This window comes from Nycticebus coucang, chromosome 14 (assembly GCF_027406575.1).
Source record: "Nycticebus coucang isolate mNycCou1 chromosome 14, mNycCou1.pri, whole genome shotgun sequence".
Classification (NCBI taxonomy): Eukaryota; Metazoa; Chordata; class Mammalia; order Primates; family Lorisidae; genus Nycticebus; species Nycticebus coucang.
This window is the reverse complement of record NC_069793.1, coordinates 11,955,293-11,973,662: the sequence shown is the minus strand read 5'-3', so window position 1 is coordinate 11,973,662 and position 18,370 is coordinate 11,955,293. Positions and strand designations below refer to the sequence as shown.

The 18,370-nt window shown below is 43.3% G+C and overlaps 1 protein-coding gene across 1 annotated transcript in view; it reads right to left on the bottom strand.

The window, feature by feature from the left end:
- DDB1 (damage specific DNA binding protein 1) overlaps nt 1-18,370 on the bottom strand; it is a 44,808-nt gene that overhangs the window by 9,700 nt on the left and 16,738 nt on the right. The window contains exons 7-21 of the mRNA XM_053561499.1: nt 16,168-16,326; nt 15,532-15,615; nt 14,137-14,253; nt 13,464-13,566; nt 9,262-9,337; nt 9,059-9,167; nt 7,056-7,234; nt 6,795-6,958; nt 6,610-6,717; nt 5,975-6,182; nt 4,583-4,678; nt 4,366-4,477; nt 3,329-3,452; nt 2,848-3,012; nt 1,981-2,075 (exon numbers count right to left, since the gene is read on the bottom strand). Coding sequence (XP_053417474.1) covers nt 1,981-2,075; nt 2,848-3,012; nt 3,329-3,452; nt 4,366-4,477; nt 4,583-4,678; nt 5,975-6,182; nt 6,610-6,717; nt 6,795-6,958; nt 7,056-7,234; nt 9,059-9,167; nt 9,262-9,337; nt 13,464-13,566; nt 14,137-14,253; nt 15,532-15,615; nt 16,168-16,326 — 1,899 coding nt within the window. The remainder of the gene's footprint in view (nt 1-1,980; nt 2,076-2,847; nt 3,013-3,328; nt 3,453-4,365; nt 4,478-4,582; nt 4,679-5,974; nt 6,183-6,609; nt 6,718-6,794; nt 6,959-7,055; nt 7,235-9,058; nt 9,168-9,261; nt 9,338-13,463; nt 13,567-14,136; nt 14,254-15,531; nt 15,616-16,167; nt 16,327-18,370) is intronic.

Sequence of the window (18,370 nt, the reverse complement as noted above, 5' to 3'; positions counted from 1 at the left end):
AAAAATTCTCCTAACTAACCTCACTGTTTCTATCCTCAAACATGTTCAAACCCTTATTCAAGCCCTTCAGAGAAAAATGAAAACAAAAAGTCCTCTAGAGATTTCCATCATCTTAATAAAAAAATTAAAAAAAAAAACAACACCAAGTCTTTTAAGTGGCCTACCAAGCTCTGCATGTTCTACCTGTCAGAGCTCATCTCCCACCACCCCTCTAGCTCACTTGTGCCAGATACCAGGCCTGCTCACTCTCACCTTACACTTGTCATCCCCAGACAGCGGCAAGGTCCTCCCCATCCTTCAGAACTTGCTTAAATGCCGCAGTATCTGCAAGAGCCTCCTGGTCACATGGATATGGAATAGGTAACCCCCACTTCCCATGTTCATCCTGGAGGTCCTCCAACCTGGGTTTCTTTTATTCCCAACAATTCACATACTATATACTTTACTTGCTCAAAAGCTCCAAAAGGGCAGTTTTTTCTTCACCTTGTTTACTACTACATCCAAATACTAAAACAGTGCCTGGCATACAGCAGGGGTTTAACTGACATTTTCTGAACGAACGAATGACTAGAAACCCTCAATTTAAAATATCTTCCAGTCACGGTGGCTCATGTCTATGATCCCAGCATTTTGGGAGGCTAAGATGGAAGGAATGCTTGAGGTTAGGAGATTGAAACCAGCCTGGGCAACATAGTGAGATCCAGTCTCTACAAAAATTTTTTTAAAAATTAGCTGGGTATGGTGGTACATGCCTGTAGCTCCAGCTACTATGGTGGCTAAGGTGGATCACTTGAGCCAGAGTTCAAGGTTACAGTGAGCTCTGATCCTGCTGTTACACTCCAGCTTGGGCAATAGGGTAAGACTCCATCTCTAAAAAAAAAAAAAGAAAATACACACACGCACATATATACATACACACCAAGTAATGTTTCTTTATTCTCAGTCTTCTTAGCCCTGGAACTTCTTAGCCCTAGTGCACTGGAACTCCAAGAGAGAGATCCAAGATAGACAGTACATTTTCCAAATTAATTTGACCTTGAAACTCAGTTTTTTTATTTTATTTTTTTTTTTTGCGACAAGACTCTCATTATGTCTTCTTGGTAGAATGCCGTGGCATCACAGCTCACAGCAACCTCAATCTCTTGGGCTTAAGCAATCCACTTGCCTCAGCCTCCCAAGTAGCTATGACTATACGCACCCACAACAACACCCGGCTATTTTTGTTGTTGTTGTAGTTGTAGTTGTCCTTGTTTGGCAGGCCCACGCTGGGTTTGAACCTGCCAGCCCCAGTGTTATGTGGCCAGCGCCCTAGCTGCTGAGCTACAGGCACCAAGACTGACCATGAACCTTATTTAAGAAAAAAAAAATTTTTTTAAGTGAAACATAGGGATTTACATTTATTTATTTAATATATATATTTTTAAGACAGTCTCACTTTGTCACCGTGGCTAGAGAACAAGAGGCACAATCATAGCTTACTATGACCTCAAACTCTGGGGCTCAAGCGATCCTCTTGCCTCAGTTTTTCTATTTTTAGTAGAGATGGGGTCTCGCTTTTGCTCAGGGTGGTCTTGAACTCATGAGCTCAAGAAATCCATCCGCCTCAGCCTCCCAGAGTGCTAGGATTACAGGCATGAGCCACTGCACCTGGCCACCCACCCACTACTTTGTTATCCTTAAAATCTGACACATGGGAGGTATGTTCCATGGATAACAGTAAATTTTTGTTTTTTGTTTTGTTTTGTTTTTTGAGAGGCCTTGGGAAACAAATACATCATTCTGTTGCCCTGGGTACAGTGCTGTAGCGTCATCATCATCATAGCTCACAGCAACCTCAAACTCTTGGGCTCAAATGATCCTCCTGCCTTAGCCTCCCAAGTAGCTGGGATAACAGGCACTCACCATGACACCCAGCTAGGAAAACAGTGTACAACAAAAGGTATGCAACCTGAAGAGAGCACTGGGTGGTACAGGCCTCACCGTGCTATTGATGCTGGCCAACAGCTTCCCATTAAATTCCACCATGGAGTAAACAGCCCCTTTCACCTCCTTTTCAGCCACAGTCTGTAGTTTTCCTGGGGAAAAAAGATAATTCTTAAGTTTCTTTTATAAGCCTACACTTTATTAGTCAAAAGAATCCTCTGGTGGCCCATGTGGCTCTTATTTCCTGCCCCCCAAAACCACTCATCTGAAAAGTAATTTATATTATATATATTTATCTCCAATGTTATACAGAGGCAGTATAACACTGGGGTTAACCACCACCTAAAGTATGAGCCCCCAGGGAATGTGGAATGATTCCAGATGGTATCTAAAATCGGCCTCCTACCCTGAGCTCCAGATCTGTTTCTCAAGATAGAAACCAAATGCTATCTTGGCCTTCTGATCTGAGATTTCTGGGCTAATAGCCTATCTTTAGAACCATCGTGAGTAGGAGTAATGAGAAATGATACAAAGAAATAAACATGAAAAAAAAAAAGAAAGAAACAAACATGGTACCGAAGCTGGAAAGAACACCCAAATGCCTGTGTAACCCAGTAGAAAACAAATTAAGGATTCTTTATTCTGACTCTGGCCACTAGATTCTGTTAACCATTGTTCACCATTCCCTGCCTTTTCTTACCTTTCAAAGAGTAGAAAAAAAAGAAACACAAATTAGATTTTACTCGAGTACTGCTTATCTGCTCCAAAAGTCAACTAACGGCTTGAAAGGAAAGAACAGAATGACTCCTTACAGCAACGAACCCAAGTTTCTTCCACTGCTTAACTTAAGCTCTAAAGTCTCAAGCAGTCTGTTAGTTTCCCAGCACCTCGTATCCCTCAGCTGCTGGAGACTGAGCCACTTACCATCTGAGTACTGAAAGACCACAATGCGACCCTGCTTGGGCTCTGCCTCTTCAGGATACACCATGGCTGTGCCCACAATGAAGTATGTGTTAGGGTCTTTGCCCAACTTGCAGGAAACCAGGCTGAGGGCATACTCATTCTGCAGAAACTGGTGGGCATGAAGCACTAGATGGACAGTAGAGAAAAGACTAGCTGATGACACCTTGCTCACAACCCCTGCACATGTAACCCTATGCTTCTGTGAGGCCTTAGCTTAGGCGGTGAAACAACTCATGTCCCCTGCTGTCCCTGTCTCCTCGGATTGTCTGACTCCCACCAGCCTAGTCAGAGAATGCCCAACCCTCCAGCCTCACTGCCAGCTCAGAGCCCCCACCCCTTTCTGCTCACCTAGGACATGCTACCACACAGTGTGTCCGACAGAGCCCAGACAGCCCAATTTAGGAGAGATATAGGTAAAAATGACAGAAAGACCCTTGTGCACCTTCAAAGGTGTGCTGGTCGATGATAAGGAGGTTATGTACCTCCACCTCTTCTCCAAAGGAGGTCTCGTGAGGAGCTGTGCTGCTGGAGAACAACTTGCTGGAGCTGACACTGCTGGACAGGGCCTAAGAAAGACAGAATCCATGTCATCCCTCTCAAAAGCAGAACAGTGCCAGGGACGGCAGTGTTGGAGCATATGGCAGTGTGTGGGGACCTGTCAGCCCAGGACACAATGGCTGAGAAGAACTCTGGCAACTGGTGGCTCAGTGAAACCTGAAAAGTAGAATGTGTCAGGGAGGACAGGGGAACCCAGGAGGAGGAGCCAGTTTATATATGCAAACGACACATAAGTCCCCAACACCACAGGAACCCAAGGGTCATTAAGGAAAATTAAAACATTGTGCAAGCCAATCAAACAAACTAAAGAAGAACTCTGAGACCTAATAAAGTGACAGATTCTCAGTGTGAAGAGCAGGGAGCACTCCAAATAAAAGGAAAAACATAAAGACTCTGGACTAAGGGAGGCAGTCCCATCACAGATGATGGGAACAAGAAAGGTAAAAGATACCCAGGAGAACATGACCAGCTGCTATCTCGAGAGAGCCTATCATGTGCAGTTCGAGACCATCCTATTATCAACCGCAGTTTACAAACAAGAAAACTGAAGTCCAGACCACAGCACTAGCAATAAATCTTGAAGCTCCTTCTGTCAGACTCAACATCCCAAGCTCTTATCTATTTTATTACTCTGCCCCCAATTACACATACCCTACAAAATATCCCAACTGGTGATGACAGAAAAGGAATTATTCACACTGTAAAGCTACCAAGCAGCAAACACTTTTTATAAAGAAGGCTTTTCTGGACCTCAGCTATGCCCACCTGTGTGTACAGCTGCTTTTGGGCTACAATGGTGAAGTTGATGAGTTAGTGGCAACTGAGACCACACGGTCTACAAGCCAAAAATCGTTACTATTTTGCTCTTTACAGAAAGTTTTGCCAGCCCCTGCCCTAATGCCATTTATCCACTGCCCTCACCTGGGTGCTGGCACTGGGCCTCAGAGCAGTTGTGCCTCCACTTGTGTCTTGGACTTCAATGCGGCTAGAGAGGACCCCAAAACACTGGGATACTTCCTGATAGCATATTTTCCTGTAGAACAAGTACAAACAACAATGCCACTCAGAAAAAGCCAGAAGCACCCTACACCAACTCCCAGACTGCCACCTTCTGCAGCTCTTTAACCCTGGCCCTCACCTGGGAGACTCGTAGAGGGGAACTGTGCGAATGTGCAGCTTCTGGATCTCATCAATGGTGCCAATGGTAAGGGTGCTGTTGTTGGCCAGTGCCAGGCTGGAAAGAAGGGTCTAGGTTTAGACTTAGTAGACCCAAGGAAGGAAAGGATTCTACAAGGCAACTCCATAAGTGGAAGAAAAACAAAGCAGAATTAGACCAGCTCACTCCAGGGCAGGAGCTCCCAACTTTGCCTCCATGTTAAACATCACCTTGGGACAAAAATACATCTGATGCTTGATCTCAACCACAAGAATTTTTTTTTTTTTTTAAGAGACAGGGTCTTGCTCTGTCACTAGGCTGGCGTGCCATTCAAAGAGTTCAAGGTTGCAGGATCAGAGCTCACTCAGCCTTGAACTCCTGTGCTCAGCGATCCTCCCACTTGCTGCCTCCTAAGTGGAACTGCATGTGCGTACCACCATGCCCAGCTAATGTTTTGATTTTTTATAGAGATAGGGTTTTACTATGTTGCCCAGGATGGTTTTAAACACCTGGCCTCAAGCAATCTTGGTGCCACCCAAAGCCCTGGCCAAGATGTTCTGTTTTAATTGTCTGGGGTGGACCGAGGCTGAAAATTTTTAACAGCTTTCCATTTATTGCTAATGTGTAGCCAAGGTTCAAAATCAAAACATTACTGTTCTAGGACAATGTTTCCCAAACTATTGTGTGCATCAGTCCATCAGTGGGAAGGCTTGTTGAAATAGACTGCTGACGCCACTCCCAGAGTTTCTGATTCAGTGGACTGAGGTGAAGCTCAATAATCTGCATTTCCAACACGTCTCTAAAGCAGTGCGCTCACTACTAGTTGAGACCACCTTTTTTGAGCACTCCTGCTCCAGGGCAATGTTTTTCAACCTTTATCTCAGGGCACACTGGAATGTTTAAAAAAAAAAAAAAAAAAAAAGAGTAATAAAAAGAATATATTTATTGTGCTTTGAACTTCTTTCAAAAATAATTTAATTAATGATCTTTAAAAAATTTTTCAAGGCACATGGGTTGAAAACCACAGCTCTGGGGGACCACAGGAAGGTCTCTAAATCGGGTGCTCTGGAACTTAACTAATCATCTCACACATCTGAGAAATGTTCTGAACATTTAGATTCTATAGCCCAACCTCAGACCTATTGATTCAAAATCTGAAGATTTAAAAAAAAAAACAAAAAACAAACCCACACTACTATAACGTTAAAGCTTCCCAGCTGCTTCTAATGGGTGACTGGATCTGCAAACCTCTGCTCTACACTTCCCGTCTCAGCTATTTACTGACTTTGACATTAGGAAAAAACTTGAGAATAGTTTGAAGAAAACATCACAAATGCCCTCAATCAATCGCTCTTGCAGAAGACAGGGACTCACCTGTCAGGATAGCCATCTGAGTTGAGGGGACACATGTAGTTCACTTCCTTGAGGTTGACATTGGAGAAGACCAATTTGTGGTTGCTGCTGTAGATGACAGTGGGACGGTCAGAGCAAGCAAAGACGTTGGTAGTAGAAAGAGAACGGAAAGTCCTCAATACCGTGGGCTGGGTACCCAAAGTCACCTTCTTACGGTCGCTCAACAAGCCTACAGAAGGAGAAAGAAGGAAGGAAAGAAAAAGGACAAACAGCTGGATTGTGAAGGTTCAAAGGCAGCAGCCTGAGGCTAAGAACTCTGTGTAACTCTAACATTCTTTTTTTTTCTTTTTTTTGAGACAAGAGTTTCAGCTATGTTGCCCTCGGTAGAGTGCAATGGCGTAACAGCTCATAGCAACCTCAAACTCTTGGGCGTAAGCGATTCTCTTGTCTCAACCTCCAGAGTAGCTAGGACTACAGGCGCCCGCCACAATGCCTGGCTATTTTTTGGTTGCAGTTACCAGTTGTTTGCAGGCCTAGGCTGGGCTCAAATCCGCCAGCCTCAATGTATGTGGCCAGTGCCCTACTCACTGAGCTATAGGCGTTGAGCCTAACACTCTCCATTTTTGAGAGTCCCTCACTCCAAGTGCTAGGCTCACCTGTCTCAATGTTGAGCCCAAAGTAGAAAAGTGCCCCATCTCCCAAGGCACAAAGGAGGTAATGACTACTCTCAAAGGTGGTCATCAGGATGGAGCGAGGAATGATCTCTACGGAAAAAGGAAACATTCAGTTCTGTTCCACATGATGACTCTGACTCCAACCCAAGTCCCTAAATGACACATACCTCCACCCAGCATCTCCTTATGCAGTAGTTCAAAAGAGGGCAGCTTCAAGATACGAGCTGAAATGTCTGTCCAGAGGCCAATGGCACAAAGAGGGGACAGCCCACTGCTGTCCCCTAATGGTGTGATGTCCAAGCATGCCACTTCATGTTCCATCTCTGTGTGGCTGAACAAAGAGGAATATGGCAGAGGAAGGAACCCAAGGATCAAAGAAGTCCCAGAGAGCAGTGGAGGAAAACAAGCAGACAGGGGCACACACGCACCTGATCTGTCGCAGCTCCTGAGGATGGATCTGCAGGTAGTAGAGGGCCCTGCCAACGGCTACCACTACCTGGCTGCTGTTGCAGGAGGCCACACTAATGTTCTTGCCCTGAGGCTCCTTCCATTCACTGACCAAAGCTTTGGGTTCTTGACAGACCAACCTGACCGATGCTGAAGTGATCTAGAGAAAGAAGATCAGACGAGCAGATGTCTCCAAGCACCCGCATGGATCTACACAGCTGCAGAAGGGGGTAAAAGCCCTAGGAGAGTCCTAGGAATAAGCTAGATAAGGCCTTTTTGGGCATATTTTTATTTTCCAAAGTCTTGCTATGAATAATAATAATGGATGCCATTTTTGGATGAGCTTAAAGCAGCTTACAGCTTATAAACCTTCAGCTAGGGAGCAAAACGCCTATTTCATTCTAACTGTGGCTCACTTGAGTAACCAAACTGCATCCTGTGGTAAGGTATCAGTAAAGCAAGACCCTGTGACTATCAGTCTAGCAGTTTATTTCAACGCCCAAATCAGATCTCTAAAATATCCAAATTCTTTTTTTTTTTTTTTTTGGTTATTTTTGGCCGGGGCTGGGTTTGAACCCGCCACCTCCGGCATATGGGACCGGCCCCCTACTCCTTGAGCCACAGGCGCCAAAATATCCAAATTCTTTACTGTACATAAGCCATTAAAATTATTTAAATCTCCTTAATAAAGGTTATACAATTATGTTGAAAAATGTTTATAGGCTGAGTGGTGGCTTACACCTGTAATCCCAGCACTCTGGGAGGCCGAGGCAGGTGGAATGCTTGAACTCACAAGTTCCAGGCCAGCCTGAGCAAAAGTGAGACCTCATCTCTACTAAAAATAGAAAAACTGAGGCAAGAGGACAGCTTGAGCCCAAGAGTTGGAGGTTGCTGTGAGCTATGATGCCGGCACTCTACCCAGGGTGAGAGCTTGAGACTCTGACTCAAACAAAAAAAAAAAAAAAAAAGAAAAAGAAAAACATTTTATAGATTCATTTTATCACTGAAATAAAATAAAGTATGTTGATGATACCACTATCTATTGATTCATCTTACCTAGCATGAATGAGTTTATATTTAAGGATGAAAGCTCTTTAATAATAAATAGGTGAGCTGGTGCCAGTCTTCAAACCAATATTTAGATAACACGGACAAAGCAATGACTCAGTATCTAGCACATCCCACATTTTAGTCCACAAATCTGCAGAACTTTCCCTCTGGTTTTTACCAATCTGCCACTACCAGGTGGCTAAAAGGAAGACCAGATGGAGATAGTTCATTAATTCCCAGACACCACAGTGCCCTACACCACTGGCCACAGAGCTGAGAATAGCTCAGAATACAAGGAGGGTGTGCAAAAAACTGAAAGGCATCTGGGTCACAGCAAATTTCAGAAGATTGCTATGGGATGGGAAAGCGCTCAGAAATTGTACTCTCGTGAATAACGAACACCAAAAGACTATCTGTCCTCATATTGCAGGTAGACTGAAAAGGATCAGAAGAGAGTAAGAGCTCTGGTTATGATTAGTATGTGGAAAAGGCTGTCACCAGTCTTATATGGATGGTAGCATTATGCCTATTTTTTCCTTCTTTGTGTTTTTCAGTATTTTCCAAATTTTTTACAAATAAGCATGTATTGCTATTATGAGAAGAAAGATTTTCAGTGCCTCAGAAGACATGGTATAGTCAATGCTAAAACAGGATCCAAAACTATACAAATAATAATCTCAGTCAAAATGTGAAATAAATACATATATATACATATACATTTGCAGAGGAAAAATAAAGCAATAAGGAGAACTCAAAAGTTGAGTTATGATCTCTGAGTAACACAGGTTATCAGATAATTTTATTTTTTCCCTAGAATTTCTTCATTATTTTAAGAGCCATAAAATTAATTGTTTTGGAATCCAGTAGTGCTCTGTTCCACACTCTAAGTCAGATTCAAGTACATAGTCACATCCTCCCCTTTCTCAGTTGTTACCTGGATAAGTTGTTGATGAGCCACATTGCCACAGAAGAAAGTCTGCTGATCATCCACGAAACCCATCAGTTCAGTTTCTTCCACCTCCTCCCCATTTAACATGAGAACTCTGCAAAAGGGAGACCTGTGTCATGCCGGGCCCTGCTTCCCCACTTGACAACCTTCACACCAGCATCTAGAGCTGGCACCAGTCACATCCTTACCTCGTCTGGCCCACAAAAGAGAGCACCAAAGTGTCATCAGTCTCACGATTGGGTTCAGACCGAAGTGGCCATAAGCCTGGAACAAGGACCAAAGATTCAGATACACAGCATAGACCAACATTCAGGGTACACATCAAAGGGTAGGGTAGACAACACAGGAAGGGCAGGAACTTGGGAGTCCAAATCCTGAGCTTCCCCCTGTCTATTCCTTCCTGGCTTTAAGACTCTGATATTTTAAAATTGGATGATACATTTCCATAACTCAAAGTCAAAATTTATTTTGAAAAAGTACACAGAAGTCTCGCTCCCACACCGCTCCCCTCCAGTCCATCCCCCAAGCCAGTAATCAATAGTAACTTCTTGGCCAGGCATTGTGGTTCCGAGGCAGGAGTTTGAGGTTGCTGTGAGCTAAACACCACTGCCCTCTACCCATGGTGACTGAGACTGTCTCAAAAAAATATATAGTAATAAATAATAATAATAATTTCTTATTTAACCTTCCCATTTTTTTAACACATAGGATCTCAATATGGTGCCCAGGCTGGCATCAAACTCCTGGGCTCAAGTGGTTCTCCAGCCTCAGCCTCCCAAGTAGCTGGGACTATAGGCCTACAACACTGCACCCAGCTTAATTTTTGTTTTAATTTAAGGAAGTAGGGTAAACACTACTACAAGCAAATACAAATATGAAATAGCCTATCATACACTATTCTGCACCTTGCTTTTTCACTTAATATTTGCTGGAGCCCTTATCAGAACACAATGTTTCCTCATTTTCTACACCTGTATAGTATTTAATTGTGTGACTATATCAGTTTATTAACAAGTCCCCACTAATGGACCCATTTTGGTATTTTCCTATAACATACAATGCCACAATGAAAAAGCCTGTATTTACGGGCGGCGCCTGTGGCTCAGTGAGTAGGGCGCCGGCACAATATGCCGAGGGTGGCGGGTTCAAACCCAGCCCCGGCCAAACTGCAACAAAAAAATAGCTGGGTGCTGTGGCGGGCACCTGTAGTCCCAGCTACTCAGGAGGCTGAGGCACGAGAATCGCTTAAGCCCAGGAGCTGGAGGTTGCTGTGAGCTGTGTGATGCCACGGCACTCTACCAAGGGCCATAAAGTGACTCTGTCTCTACAAAAAAAAAAAAAAAAAAAAAAAGAAAAAGCTTGTATTTACATTCATTTTATAAACATGGCAGTCTGTAGGGTAGAGGCTCAGAATTGGGATTGCTGGATAAATCACTAAATGCAACTCTTGATATTGCCAACTTCCTTCCTACAGAGGGTTCATGAACACATTTATTTTCTCACAGCCTCACCAACCTAAGGTGTTGTCAAACTTTTGGATTTTGGTAAACTGGCAAAGAAAGTTGATATGCTTTTCTCTTATTATACATAGTAAGTGAGGTCTGTCCATTCCTATCTTATCTTTTGCCAATTTGGGGACAGAAAATTTGGTGATATTCTTTCTAGAATATTTCTTATAAATTAGGGAGGTAGGAGTTTTGCCTACAAGATGACCTGGAAGTATTTTTATCTAGTTTGTCATTTCTTCTGAATTAACAGTGTTTTGTTTTTGCTGTACACAAGTGTTTTATTTTTATGTAGCTGAATTTATGAATCTTTCCTTTTGGCTTCCATATTTTCCATAGTAGTTTAAGAGACCTTCCCATTCCAAAATACATTTTGAAAGAAGAATTTACCAGCTTTTTCTTTTAGTTTTTGTATGGCTTCATTTTTTTTTTTTTTTTGTAGAGACAGAGTCTCACTTGATGGCCCTCAGTAGAGTGCCGTGGCCTCACACAGCTCACTGCAGCCTCCAACTCCTGGGCTTAAGCGATTCTCTTGCCTCAGCCTCCCGAGTAGCTGGGACTACAGGCGCCCACCACAACGCCTGGCTATTTTTTGGTTGCAGTTTGGCCGGAGCCGGGTTTGAACCCGCCACCCTCGGTATATGGGGCCGGCACCCTGCCGATTGAGCCACAGGCGCCGCCCTGTATGGCTTCATTTTTACATTAAATCTTTGATCCATTTAGATTCTAGCAAAACATGTATTTGGCAGTGTGGATACAAACTTATCTTTTCCCAAGTGACTTCTAGTTATCCCAACACCATTTATTAAAAAGTCCCAGCTTTAACTGAGTTGAGAAGCCACTGCTATCATATACTACATTTCCACATGTAATTGGGTCTATTTCTGGATGCCTCAATCTGCCTCTGCACATTCACCACCAATACTATACTCTTAATTATAAAGGCTTAAGTTTTAATATCTGGCAGGGCTAGTTGCATCTCACTGCTCTTAAGTTTTCCTGACCTCTCTTATTTGTTACATTCGAACTTGTTAGGTCAAGGAAATAAATCTGTAGATTTATTGAGATGATAAATGTAAGTTAAAGAAAGATCAATTTGGCCAGGCGCAGTGGCTCACACCTATACTCCCAGCACTTGGGAGGCCAAGGTGGGTGGATTGCCTGAGCTCACAGGTTCAAGACCAGCCTCAGCCAGAGGGAGACCTCATCTCTAAAAAATAGCCAGGTGTTGTAGCGGGTACCCATATAGTCCCAGCTACTTAGGAGGCTGAGGCAAAAGGATTGCTTAAACCCAAGATTTTGAGGTTGCTGTGAGCTAAGACACCACTGTACTCTATCAAGTATGACCAAGTGAGACTCTGTCTAAAAAAAAACAACAAGAAAGATTATATGATAACTGATTTGTAGACCTTCAGGTCTTTTTTTTTTATTTTGAGACAGAGCCTCAAACTGTCACCCTGGATAGAGTGCCGTGGCACCATCACAGCTCACAGCAACCTCCAACTCCTGGGCTTAAGTGATTCCCTTGCCTCAGCCTCCAAGTAGCTGGGACTACAGGCGCCCGCCACAACACCTGGCTATTTTTTGGTCGTAGTTGTCATTGTTGTTTGACAGGCCTGGGCTGGATTCGAACCCGCCAGCTCTGGTGTATGTGGCTGGCTTCAGGTCTTTTTCATTCGATCACTCTATTCTTCCCATTCTTTAGAAGTATTTTAAAATTTCCTTTGCACAGGTTTTGCACATTTCTTGTTAAATGTATTCACTGGCATTTTTTAGATGTTATTGTGAATTGAATTTTCTTCTATTCTACCTTTTACTTGTGTTTACATGAAAACTACTATTTTGAAAGGAAAAAAAGACTGATTTCAGTGTATTTAATTTTATATCCTGCTACCTTAATGAATTCGTACTGTCTGCAATGGTTTTTGAGTTGATTCCCCTAGGTTTTATAGTTATGATCTCTTCCTAATTTTATATACCTCTTTATTCATCTTTTCTCCTTTTTTGAATATTCTGAATTACTCTTTTAATGATATGCCTCCTTTATACAACTTTGAAGTGGTTTTATAATTCAATCTGATTATCTTTTCGTCATAACAGGTAAGTTAAGTTCATTTACATTTACTGATACGACACCCATGTTTGATATCAATTGTCATATTGTTTTAGATTTACTGTTAACACACTGTAAAAATCTCTCACTATGTAGCCTTTCTCTGATCTTTTCTAATTGTAATTTTCCTAGAATTTAGGAAGATTTATGTTTTTGTTCTAGAAGTTACTTTTTATACTTTGTATGATTATCCTCAGTCCCCTTTCTTTGTGGATTCTGCCATTCCCTTAAATAAACAACATTAACTTGTAATCTTTTTCTCCTCCACTCCTTTATCTACCAATTTTGATCAAAGGCAATTTTTTTTAAATTTTCCTTTCCTATAATTTTTTTTCTTTTTTTGTAGAGACGAAGTCTCACTTTATGGCCCTCGGTAGAGTGCCATGGCCTCACACAGCTCACAGCAACCTCCAAACTCCTGGGCTTAAGCAATTCTCTTGCCTCAGCCTCCCGAGTAGCTGGGACTACAGGCGCCCACCACAACGCCCGGCTATTTTTTGGTTGCAGTTCAGCCGGGGCCGGGTTTGAACCCGCCACCCTCGGTATATGGGGCCAGCGCCTTACCAACTGAGCCACAGGCGCTGCCCTCCTTTCCTGTAATTTTAAATATATTTACGCTTCTACCACTTGATCTGCCATTATGACTTTTTTTCGCTCTCCATTTGATCTGCTTTCCTCCAGCTCCCACCAAAATGTCTTCACAGCATGCACTGAGGCGAAAGGCCAAAGTCACTCAAGAAAGTTCTGCATCCTGCGTGCACCAAAAGGGTACCTTTGATGCCGGGTAAGTCAATGCTGGCATGCTCATGGATTCCAATTCCATTCCGGATGATCCGCAAGGAACCTTCCTTGAAAGCCCCAGAGCAAGTAACCAGCTGTAAGTAGAGAAAAGGTTTCTAAATAACTCTCTGAAGAGACTACAGGAATTATTACAAGGCCCAGAAAGCAAATGTGCTATACGTAAATTCAAGAACCCTTAGTGTGGAACTAAGTTTGAGGATGCAGACTTTGCAGAGGTTGGTCTCTCAAATTTACCAAGCAGATAGGATGTCCTAGTTCAAGAAGCAAAAAGCTCCTACCACTGTTCCTGGCAAGCTTGCTTAGATCCTTGGAACCTAGTTTTACTAGAACAAGCACAGATCTGGAGTCAGACACAGAAGTTACTTGGGAAGTTACTTAATCTTCCACAGCCCTAAGTTTCTTTACTTTTTAGATGGCCAAGAATGTCCCTATCTAATAGAGGGCTTGTATGATTAATGTATATAAAGTGCCTGGCAGATTAAGATAGGCACTCAGTAAATAGCAGTTATCTTTGTATCACTGAGATTTTGTGAGGCTCTTAAAAGTATCTTTGGTGCACACTCCCCATTCTAGATAAGCAAAACTAGGAGGATACAGCTTAGGTTGGGCATACCAGCTATCCATTTCCAGGATAAGCCCCTTACCTGGCCCTGCCCCTGCCTCTCCAGGTCTACCACGCACATGTCAACAATGGGTCCTAAATTGGTAAAGGTTTCCATGGCCACTACATAGGAACCTTGTTCATTACTGTCAACGTTGAGCTAAGAAAAAAAACACAATGTTAGTCTTGGAATGCCCCAAATAGACTCAACCCAAAGAGATGGCTATTATCCAAAAGAAACTCTGAATCCTGCTAGATCTGCCCTTCTTGGGCTCCAATGGATGCTTCTAGAAAAGTTTTTTTTTTGGATGCCCTTAGTAAAATCCTGTAGCATCATAGTTCACAGCAACCTCAAACTCTTGGGATCAAACGATTTCCTTGCCTCAGCCTCCTGAATAGCTCGGTCTATATGTGCCTACCATAACTCTCAGCTATTTTTAGAGATGGGGTCTCACTCTGGCTCAAGCTGGTCTCGAACCCGTGAGCTCAGGCAATCCACCCGCCTTGGCCTCCCAAGTACTAGGATTACAGGCATGAGCCTCCGCACCCGGCCTAGAAAAGAACTATTAACAAAGGAACATGGTGGCCGGTCTGACTCTGGGAGGTCAAGGCAGGTAGATTGCTTGAGCTCACAGGTTCAAGACCATCCTGAGCCAGAGTAAGACTCTGTCTCTACTAAAAACATGAAAAACTGAAGCAAGAGGATTGCTTGAGCCAAAGAGTTGGAGGTTGCCATGAGCTATGATGTCACATGGCACTCTACCCAGGACAACAGCTTGAGACTCTGTCTCAAAAAAAAAAAAAAAGGAACATGGTAACCTACAAGTGACCCACTAACCAGCCAGGGTTTTTGTTTTGTTTTTAACTTAGGGTCTCACTCTGTCACCTAAGCAGCTCACTATAATACCAAACTCCTGAGTTCAAGCGATCCTCCCACCTCAGCCTCCCGAGTAGCTGAAACTACGGGCAGGTACTGATTTTTTAATTTTTTTTTTTTTTTTTTTAAGAGATGGGCTCTGGCCATGTTGCCCAGGCTGTACTCAAATTCCTCCAGACAGAGATTTCTATCTAGAGTCCCAGTCTCGTGGATGGATTTTAGATAAGCACTGAATTTTTGTATGCATTTTTTTATAGGGTATAGTCTTATATCCTAAAGATCCATTACATTAGACTATGACCTATTCGAAGGTAGGAGCTGGATCTTGTTCATAGTCACAACACCTAGCACCTTGCCTGGCACATTTTCTGAATGAACCATTGGGACAAAGAACTAGTCACAGGTAGGATGTTCAATCAACCCAGTAGAAAGCTGAACAGCAGGGGTGTGGATAAGCTGGAGAGATTCTGAGAGGCACCAAACACAAGAGAAATTTGAAGAAGAAACAATGGAGGACAGCAAAAAACAAACCAGAAAGAAGAAAATGTCTTCTTATCTTACCTTTACAAGCTGTGAGTCACCCAGCCGAGAACCCACAAACACAACACCATTATCAAGGTACGTCAAACACTCAGCAATCGAGGTCTGGAAGAAAGTTAGTGGCATGAAAGAGATCAGACAGACTCCACACAGGATCCAGACACCATCCTACACACCTCCTAGACATCTACTGAGAAAACTTCCAACTGCAGCCATAACTCAGGAAAGTAGTTGTTTCAAATCCCCACGTTACACTAAGCAAATGTTTCTATATCTCTGAGGTTTGCAATTCGTCATCTATATAATTTATCTTGCAGGTACCTGCTCCAAATGATAATTTTAATCCCAACAGCTCCAGTCTGGACAAATTAGAAACCTCTAAAATACTCTGTATAAGTATTAAATTTTTAGGTAAGTTCCACCCAGAATTGAAATCCGCATCAATTCTAACTTGTATCTTTTTTCATTTCGCTCTTTTCTCTTTCTGCTGGTACTGCCTAGAAGCCTGTAAGATTCTCTAACACCTAACTCAATCAAAAATCAGCTTTCACTTAGGTAATAAGTAACATGATTCCCAGAGTTAAGATGTGGGGCCACCCTCCCTGGGGTTCTCAGGGACTGAGGAGAAAGTGGCAGAGGAGCAGAAACAAACCCTACCTCTCCAAGGAGTTCCACACGGAGATCCTTGAGGGTGACAGTGCCATCCATCTGTTCCTCCTTCTCCAAAAGCAGCATGAAAAGCCGTCCTTCCATATCTCCCAGCAGGTATCTTGAACCATTGGGGTCCACACGATTGTGGCACACAATTGTGCTTTGCTGCCAATAGTGAAGCAACAAGTATTAGTGATTCAGCATCTTCCACTCCAGAAAGCTAACCCTAGCAGACCACTCCTTTCACCAAATCCAGCCATTTTCAACAGCAAGGAAGTCACTCAGCTGACACACGCATGATAGAAAATGGGGAGCTGTTTTAAGACAATTTTCTGAGAAGTTCAATCAATACACCTTAAATGTTTATTCACACATTATTCTATCGGAAAACAGAAACATATAGAATAGGAAGCTGCTACAAGTATTTACTGGAGTATAAACGCTACCACATAGCTCAGCACCTGTAGCACACTGGTTATGGTGCCAGCCACATGCACCGAGGGTGGAGGGTTTAAGCCTGGCCCAAGCCAGCTAAACAACTATGACAACTGCAACAAAAAATAGCTGGGCATTGTGGCAGGAGCCTGTAGTCCCAGCTACTTGGGAGGGTGAGGCAAGAGAATCTCTTAAGCCCAAGAGTTGGAGGTTGCTGTGAGCTGTGATGCCACAGCACTCTATCAAGGGCGACATAGTGAGACTCTGTCTCAAAAAAAAAAAGAGGGAGGACCAAGATGGAAGCTGAGTAACAGCTTCCTTGCAACTGGGCATGCTAAGACTGGGCAGAGAAGACTCTAGGTATTTCTGGCTGGTGGGATCTGCCCAGAAATACCCCTTTGGGGACACAGAGAGTCAGCAAGAGACTTCTGGACCCCATGAGGAGGACAAAAGCAGTGGAGAACTGGCAAGTGGTTGCGTGTGTTCGTTTGGTCTAATCCCGCTGGCAGCTATAAGTACAGTAGCAGTGAAATTGCAAACTGGAAAAGCCTTACCTGTGAGCTGTTTTGTTTTTTTTGGACTTGACACTCAGTTGAAGTTCCTTGGGAGAACTTGGGCAAAAGTGCGGAGGACTTTAAGCGTTATCTAGGGCATTGGAATGAACAGCTGAACTAGACGGAGCTAACAGTGTTTGGCTGTGGGCCGCACAGAGCCATTATGGGAAAACTGCTCTTGTAAGCTCCACCCTCAGGGTCACAGAGCAAGGATCAGGCAGGAGACCTTGGGCCAGTAATCTGGTGACTGAATAGCCTAAAGGCGGGGACTGAGACGCCTTACAGCCTTGGCCCTCAGGGGCATAGAGTGAGACTGGTTCTGCCACACTGGGTAAGCCACTTCAGGAGTGATCCCAGCAACAAGTGCTTTTTTCCTGGGAAAGCCTCTGCTAAGCCAAGTTTAACAGTTTAAAGTGCCTTTTAAGCGGGCTGAGGACAAATTTAGGCTCTCCACCCTGCAGGGTTCGATAAATCAGCAGAGGCCTCCATCACCTATAGCTATATCAGCATTGTGATTAACATCTCATACCCCAGAAGATCACCTGTTGCCCAGACAATATTCAGAAAAATTTATATACCGCTTTTTGTTTTTTTGTCTGTTTTGTTTTGTTTTTAATTTCAACATTTTCCCTCTAGATTTTTATTTTTTTTAGTCTCCTTTTCTTTCTTCATTTTTCTAGTTTAAATATAATTTTCCATTGTTGCCTTCTTTAACAATTAGAACTTCATTTTTCCTAGAGTTTCTACCCCTATTATTTGTTTTTTTTTTCCCCAATTTTATCCTATAACGTTTTCTGTTTGCTTGTTTTGGTTTGATTTATAGAATTTTTGTCTTTCCTCTCGACTTGGTGGAGGTGAGGTACTGTGTCTGAAAGGTTGGCAACGAGCTGCTGACTTCAAGGGAACCACCCAACCTGGCACCTCCACAGGTTGGGGGATTTTAAGGTTGGGTCAACGTACCCTACTATACACCTATATTGCTCCTGTCTCCCACTTTCTGTGCCTGTCTTCCTTTTGTCAATATTCCCTTTAATCACCCCCCTCCTTTCTCTTTTCTTTTTTTTTTTTTTTTTGTAGAGACAGAGTCTCATTGTACCGCCCTCAGGTAGAGTGCCGTGGTGTCACACGGCTCACAGCAACCTCTAACTCTTGGGCTTACACGATTCTCTTGCCTCAGCCTCCCGAGCAGCTGGGACTACAGGCGCCCGCCACAAAGCCCG